This window comes from Ovis aries, chromosome 5, assembly GCF_016772045.2.
Source record: "Ovis aries strain OAR_USU_Benz2616 breed Rambouillet chromosome 5, ARS-UI_Ramb_v3.0, whole genome shotgun sequence".
NCBI lineage: Eukaryota > Metazoa > Chordata > Mammalia > Artiodactyla > Bovidae > Ovis > Ovis aries.
The window spans coordinates 39,724,800-39,733,174 of record NC_056058.1 but is presented as its reverse complement, the minus strand read 5'-3'; the positions used below and the strand labels follow the sequence as shown (position 1 = coordinate 39,733,174).

Sequence of the window (8,375 nt, the reverse complement as noted above, 5' to 3'; positions counted from 1 at the left end):
GGAATATATACTTTAATTTTAAAAGATTAAACTGTCAATACTTCAGTGAAGAGCTACTTTTTAAACAGCAAATAATTGTAGTTGAATGCCAGAAACATTTCCATTTAAAACATTAACATTTTATGCAAGAAATGTAGAAGAAAATTGTTCTTCCATGTCTAGAAATCCTAAGCATTAGATAAACCACATAATTTGACAGAAATGTTACCAAATACCACAGTTGTTGTAAACTGAGTAGAAAATTATATTTTGAACATTTAAAATACAATTTTAAAAGCACTTGAAATAATATTCTTTGCTATAAAACATTTCATTTGAGATAAGGTTTTTTAAAAGTTATATTTATAAAACTATGGTTCTACACCACATAATTTTTTTAAGCTATTTTGTTTTCTATTTCCAGGGTGTTTTAAACGGAAGCATCACATATTTTATCATTTTGTTCAGAAGATGGGAGGGTGATACATAATATTTCTTAATATATTTAAAAATTAATGTGTGCCTATTTTTTTCATTCAGATTGGCCACAGGAAAATATTGGAAATTGATTTTCTAACATCTTTTCTGAAGTACTGCAATATTTTTAAAAATTTTACAGTAATAATAATTGAGTGCACCAAAAGGAAAACAAAATCTGTACTTTTGTTACTATCTGATTCTTCAGAAACATTGGACAAATGACAGAAATGCAACCATTTCTATAGTTTTATGGAACAGGTAGGTATAACAAAGTCCCAGTTACCCTCAATATAGTCTCTCCAGTCCCCTGCTATGAAACATGTTTAAATGGATATCAGTTTGTTCACCATCCTAACTCATTAAGAATACTTGCCTCCAGAATTGCACATTTCCAATCACTGACCATTAATTTAAAATTTCTAAAATACAAATCTTATGGTTTTATAACTGGAAAATAAGTCAGGAAAAGGCAAGAATTGAGTCTTTAGAGAGAAGGAGGAAAGGAGGGGAGGTGCCACTGGAATATTTATGTATCTTGCATAGTCAACCATATGAGATTTGCTCATGACCTTTGCCTTTTATGAGGATTCTTGATTCTGAGCAAGGCTCCTCCTGTACTCACCTGAGAGTAACACCTAGTCACCATTTAAAAATGGACTCCAGGGTCTTCTCTCAGCCCCTTTGGCTTGGTTGAAGTCACATATTAGAGGCAGAACTGATGTGTCCTTATAAGATGTACATACCGCATAATTCATCAAAGCAAAGCATATATTTAAAAGCATCTATCTGAATATACAACTACTAGTTCAAGTTATTTGAGGACAGCAATTGTGTGCTACTCATATTTTAATCTCTTTTAGCTGCTATTTTATTAGAAGACAACATAAGAAATCTGTATTAAATAAAAGTCTGAATATTTGTTATTCTGCCTTCATTTGTCTAACAGTTACATACTTTAAAATTCAGATCAGAGGCCACCTGGTACAGGAAAACTTTCATAAATTTTTCTTTTGCCCTGTTCCTTATGCAGTTTTCCCCAGTTTTCCTTTTTTCCCCAGTTCCTTATACAGTTCTGGACCTTAAACCTACAACACAATGGAGAATATGAACTTCCACTAACTACTTTCAGGGTTGGACCTGGAAAAAATTTTGTTGCTGTTCAGTCACTAAGTCTTGGCCAACACTTTGCAGTCAAGTGGACTGCAGAACACCAGGCTTCCCTGTTCTTCCCTATCTCCCAGAGTTTGCTCAAATTCATATCCATTAAGTCAATGATGCTATCTAACCATCTCATCCTTGGCTGTCCTTCCTCTTCTCCTTTTGCACTCAATCTTTCATAGCATTAGATTCTTTTCCAGCAGGTCAGCTCTTTGCAAAAGGTGGCCACAGTTCTGGAGCTTTGACTTCAGCATCAGTCCTTCCAATGTATACTCAGGGTTGATTACCTTTAGGATTGACTGGTTTGATCTCCTTGCAGTTCAAGGGACTCTCAAGAGTCTTCTCCAGCACCACAGTAGGAAAGCATCAATTTTTCAGATCTCAGCCTTCCTTATGGTCCAACTCTCACATCCTGTACATTACTACTGAAAAAATTGTAGATTTGACTATGGACTTTTGTTGGCAAGTGAATGTCTCTGTTTTTTTTTTTTTTTTTAAATACTGTCTAGGTTTGTCATAGCTTTTCTTCCAAGTAGCCAGTGTCTTAAATTCATGACTATAGTCACCATCCAGTTATTTTGGAACCCAAGAAAATAAAATCTCTCACAGCTTCCAATTTTTCCCCTTCTATTTGCCATAAAGTGATGGAACTAGATGCCATGATTTTAGTTTTTTGAATGTTGAGTCTAAGTCAGGTTTTTCACTCTCCTCTTTCATCCCCATCAAAAGGCTCTTTAGTTCCTCTATGCTTTCTGCTGTTAGAGTGGTTCTATCTGACTGTCCAAGGTTATTGATCTTTCCCCTAGAAATCTTGGTTCCAGTTTATAATTCATCCAGCCCAGCATTTTCATATGACTTTCTCTGCATGTAAGTTAAATAAGGAGGATGACTATATACAGCCTGTCATACTTCTTTCACAATTTTGAGCAAGTCAGTTGTTTCATGTCCAGTTCTAACTGTTGCTCTTTGACCCTCATACAAGTTTCTCAGGAGACAGGTAAGGTGGTACGGTATTCCTATCTCTTTAAGGATTTTCCACAGTTTGCTGTAGTCCATACAGTGAAAGGCTTTAGCATAGTCAATGAAGCAGATGTAAATGTTTTTATGGAAGTTCCTTGTTTTCTTTACGATCCAATGAATGTGAACCAATGTAGCTTCCAATAAATGTGGCAAATGACTGAACTAAGTCATGAATAGCCCCAAAGCAATAAGCACGGTTTCTATAGGATATTTTGTAATTTACATAGCCACCAGAGAGAAAATAAAACAGAGAAAAAGTGGGCGGTGAATATAAATTAACATTTATTTTGAATTAATTTATAATTTACAGAAAAATAACATGAATAATAAGGTACAAAAAAATCCATATACTTTTACCCATTGTTAAAATTGTACTCATGTGCTTCATAAGTTTTCTGTCATTCTCCCTCTCCTTCTCAGCCTCTCTCTCATTTTATAACTTCATACCACTTAATGAATTTTGTCTCTAAATATTTTCATTATGTGTTTCCTAAGAATATAAATATTTTCCTGTAGAATAAGAGTGTAGTTATCATTGTCATTAAGTGCAACATGGGTACAATAAAAAAAACATTTTAAGTAGAGAAAGAGTATGGAATTAAAATCAGCTTTGTAGTACACAGAAGTAATTACTTAAGTGTGAAATGGAATGAAATATTATGTTATGAAAGTTAAATAAATAACATTGGAAAATATTCTAAAATTCTAATGTTTTGAGAGAAAAATAACATTAGCATAAAGTTGGTCTACTTTATATTTTCTTGATTAACAGGTCTCATATTCAAAATTTTTTTCAGAGCCCCCATGACATCTTTGTTCCTAAGACTATAGATTAAAGGGTTTAGTGCAGGTGTGAGTATGGTGTAAAAGACAGATACCACCATGTCGTTCTCAGGGGTGTGGTAGGAGTTGGGGAGCATGTAGGTATAAACAGCAGCACCATAAAACAGGATTACCACAGTCATATGGGAAGAACAAGTGGCAAATGCCTTCTTTTGGCCCTCTACTGAGTTTATTCTGTGGATGGTGAGGAGAATAAAAAAATAAGAGCTTGAAATGATTGTCACAGGAATGAGGAGCATGAGGACACAACACAGGTACATGAGAGTCTCGTAGAGGGAAGTGTCTGAGCAGGAGAGCTTCATTACAGCAGGGACTTCACAGAAGAAATGATGGATCTCCCTAGATCTGCAGAAGGGGAAGGTCATGGTAATGGATGTTAGCATGAATCCATCCACTGATCCTAGAAACCAACAACCTGACGCCAGGAGGAGACACACTCTATGGCTCATGAGGACAGAGTAACGAAGAGGATGGCAAATGGCCACATAGCGGTCATAGGCCATGGCACCCAAAAAGAAAAACTCTGAACCTGCCAGTGTTACGTAGAGAAACATTTGCATTGCACATTCAGGGACTGAAATCTTATTCATGCCCATGATCTGATCTATAAGCATCTTGGGCACAGTAACAGATATATACATTACATCCATGAGGGACAACTGGCTGATGAAAAAGTACATGGGGGTGTGGAGGTGGGTATCAGAATGAATCAGAAAAATCAGCACAATGTTTCCAATCAAAGCCAGCAGAAAAACGATAAAAATCACCATACACAGTAGAATTGGATGAACTGATTGACTGAAGATTCCCACCAGGATGAAATCAGACTTCCCAGAGTGATTAGTCATCCAGATAATGTTTTCCATGAGGTCTCATCTAGATCATCAAGGTGAGCTTTGGGATTAATGGTCAGTTATGGAATTTTTCCACCTGAAATAAATGAATAGATGTTTACTGAGATACTGTATGCAGGCATTTGTGTGTGTGTTTCTTTTTTATTGCAATGTAGTTGATTTAAAATGTTGTATTAATTTCAGGTATACACAAGGTAAATCAGTTATAGATATACATACACCCACACTTTTTTCCTAGATTCTTTACCCACAAAAGCTATTATGGAGTACTGAGTTCCCTGTGCTCTATACCTGTTCTTATTAGTTATCTATTTTATATATACCAGTCTACTTATGTTTTTTAGATTGATTTGTTCCTTTTTTTAGATTCTATATGGATATCACATGATATTTGTCTTTCTGTGTCTGACTTACTTCACTCAGTATAACAATCTTTAGCTTCAATCCATGTTACTGCAAATGGCACTTTTGTTCTTTTTTATGGCTTGGTAATATTCCATTATGTGTATGTACTACATCTTCTTTAGTCATTCCTCTGTTAATAGACATTTGGGTTACTTCCATGTCCTGGCTACTGTGAATAGTACTGCAATAAATATTGGAGTGCATGTATCTTTTTGAGTTATAATTTTCTCTGGATATAAAATCAGAAGTGGAATTGCTGGGTAATATGGTAGTTCTCTGTTTAGTTTGGTGAGAATGTAAATTGGTACAGTCACTATGGAAACAGTATGGAGGTTCTTTAAAAATGTTTTATGTGTTTGAGTACACCAACCTGATTGTGATAATCAAAATTCCATAGACATGTAGAAAACAGGATTGCTAATTGTTTATAATATAGATTTTACCAGAAAAAATAATTTATAACTGTTGGTCAAATGATTTGGTGAAGTTTAGGTCATGAGGTTTCCTAATAATAGTGACATATGACAATGTGCAATGAAATTCGCCAAGATAATGACTTAAACACAAAAAATAAATTATTAAAAATAGAAATATACAGTAGGCTCTCACCAGCTATCTGCCTCATACCTACTACTGCACATACATCAGCTATAATCTCTCAATACATCCCACTACTCTTTGGTCTCCATATGCTTTACTACAATTAAAACTATATTTTAAAATAGAAATATATTTATATGTCTAGGGTTTCTGTTGCCAGTTTAAATGTTATTTTCCACTGTGCTTTGAGAATCCAACTGAAATCTTACAAAAATTTTGGATGTATATTCTATGCAATAGGGATTTGAAAAGTAACTGAAATACATTTTGAGGAACTCTATATCAAATATTTGAGTATCCTTTTCCATAAGATAGGGCTTCCTAGTGAGGTTTTATTACTGTGTGGAGCAAGCCACACACTCTCAGGAAAGTACAGAACTGAGGGACATGGGGTGAGGCGCTTGGAATCTCAGCTGACAATAGTCATGTACCCAGATTTTCCTCTATCCTCGCATTGATCATCACCGTACATAAAAAGGATAACTATACTTTTTGATATCATTTATGGTAAGGATTAAATCGGGAAAATAAAGCAATTAGAACATTAAAAGCTACAGATGAATAAGTATGGATACTATTAGTTTAGAGAGTTAATATCTATAATTATTTTTGTGTACAATCTATGTAAGCGTTGACTGTTACTATTATTTTCTTATAAGATATATTACTTTAATTTTCAAGTTTCTATTTATACATTTAAGTATTTGAACTTGATAATTTCTATAGTCCCAATCAAACTGCATATACATTTCTATACTTAAATAAATATGTAATTTATACATTTATGTAGAAATACATATAAATGTAAACATAATTATTTTTTATTTTATACCTAGTTGTGAGCTCTATGGAGAATCTCATCTTGGTTCTGTCTGCTACATGCTTCTCTAGACTGAAATTCATTTTTTAATAACTCCCAGCTCAGAGAAACTTGAATTTAGATGGTCACTGCCATTTTATCATATAAAGGTCTAGTAATTTTACCAAACAACATCTGTATCAATGCACATAGAAATAAGTTTTAATAAAAAGTGAAATATAAAGAAGAAATTTGAACAACATCATGATGTCACTAACTCCTATACCCTGTTAACTTCTCTATCTTGATGCTTACAGCCTGTATCTGTGTTAGCATCTAAAGATAAATGAAAGCAAAGTTAAACTTGATTATACTCAGTACTCATGTTTCCAAGGGCAAGTATTATGTAAATGTGAATTAAAGTAGAATTTTAAAATAGCTGCAAAATAAATGAAAAAGAGCAATGGACACAAAATTTGTCTGATCTTCATGAAGACAATTTATCAATAGCTTGTTCCACATTTTCTCTTAAAAAGATTAAACCTTTGTAACTTTTCAATCCATAGCATGTTAAATGTTAAGTTTCAAAAATCCATACCACCGAGAAGGAAACATTGCTTCCTTTTTCTGGGAAATGGCAACCCACTCCAGTATTCTTGCTGGAGATTTCCATGGACAGACACGCCTTGTTGGCCACAGTCCATGGAGTCACAAAGAGTCAAACACGACTGAGTGACTAACATTTTCTGGGAAAAGTTTACAAGTAGTTATCAGTTCTGTTCAGTTCAGTCGCTCAGTCGTGTCCGACTCTTTGCGACCCCATGAATTGCAGCACGCCAGGCTTCCCTGTCCATCACCAACTCCCGGAGTTCACTCAGACTCATATCCATCGAGTCCGTGATGCCATCCAGCCATCTCATCCTCTGTCGTCCCCTTCACCTCCTGCCCCCAATCCCTCCCAGCATCAGAGTCTTTTCCAATGAGTCAACTCTTCACATGAGGTGGCCAAAGTATTGGAGCTTCAGCTTTAGCATCATTCCTTCCAAAGAAATCCTAGGGCTGATCTCCTTCAGAATGGACTGGTTGGATCTCCTTGCAGTCCAAGGGACTGTCAAGAGTCTTCAACACCACAGTTTGAAAGCATCAATTCTTCGGTGCTCTGCCTTCTTCACAGTCCAACTCTCACATCCATACATGACCACAGGAAAAACCATAGCCTTGACTAGACAGACCTTAGTCAGCAAAATAATGTCTCTGCTTTTGAATATACTATCTAGGTTGGTCATAACTTTTCTTCCAAGGAGTATGATGCAGTGATATTTCAGGAAATTCAGATTATCCCAGTCTCAAATACATGTTTTATACTTGTAATACTTTTGTAGGCTAAGTGTGGTGTTCAACTTATTACAGTCTCATATTCAAGGATGTTGATAAAACAGACAACAGTGAAAATTATTCTGATGTCTTACTATAAATATTCAATAAGTCCAGAATGCAATGCAAAACAAAGATAATTTTTGTATCAAATATCATGTTTCATGCTGTTTTCTAAGAATATAGGGAGAGAGCAAAGGGGTTCTTGAGGAGTTGTAGGAAAATCACTGACACACTTTGATAAATGAGGATGCCTATACAAAGTCTACCTGGGCCACTTGACAGACAAGGGAAGGCTGTCTGTACCACACAAGAGAATTGGTTTCTCTGTTCTTTCTTAGTCTTCTCCATCCAATTTCTTGGGGTTAATATGAATAGCTTAGTGCATGTTTAACTTGGGAAATCAGTGATTGTGATGGTAGAATAATATTTACTCTATATTTGAAGTATAACACTAAGTATTTAATTATATGGCACAATTAATCTTCCCTGAGTCCAAGAAGTATATAATTTATCCTTTAATGAATTAAAAAAAAATAAGCTATTGTTGTAAGTGCCTAACATAAAAAACTAACCTTAAGGAGTACTCTGTCTCAGCCAAGAGTGGAACATAGAGTCTGTAAGTGCTTCATATCTATAGCAGACACAATCTTCCCTCCACATATCATAAACAGAGTTTTAGTTTACTCAGTGTTAGTTTAAATGGGAAAAAATATTATTGAGAACTTTGTCTCAGTGTTCTAACTACCAGAAACAAAACCTCTAAAGTTAAAAATATTAACTTTTCTGCAAAACTTCAAAATTGTTTTTTCAAGGAAAAAACACATAATTCAATAATATAGAGTCTTTACTATTTATATTTT

The 8,375-nt window shown here is 34.7% G+C and overlaps 1 protein-coding gene across 1 annotated transcript; it reads right to left on the bottom strand.

Annotated features, from left to right (window-relative positions):
* Positions 1-3,383: 3,383 nt before the first annotated feature.
* LOC101121681 (olfactory receptor 2T29-like) lies at positions 3,384-4,346 on the bottom strand. Its single transcript, XM_012179240.3, has one exon. It carries the CDS (start codon positions 4,344-4,346, stop codon positions 3,384-3,386), a length of 963 nt encoding a protein of 320 aa, XP_012034630.2.
* Positions 4,347-8,375: the final 4,029 nt, after the last annotated feature.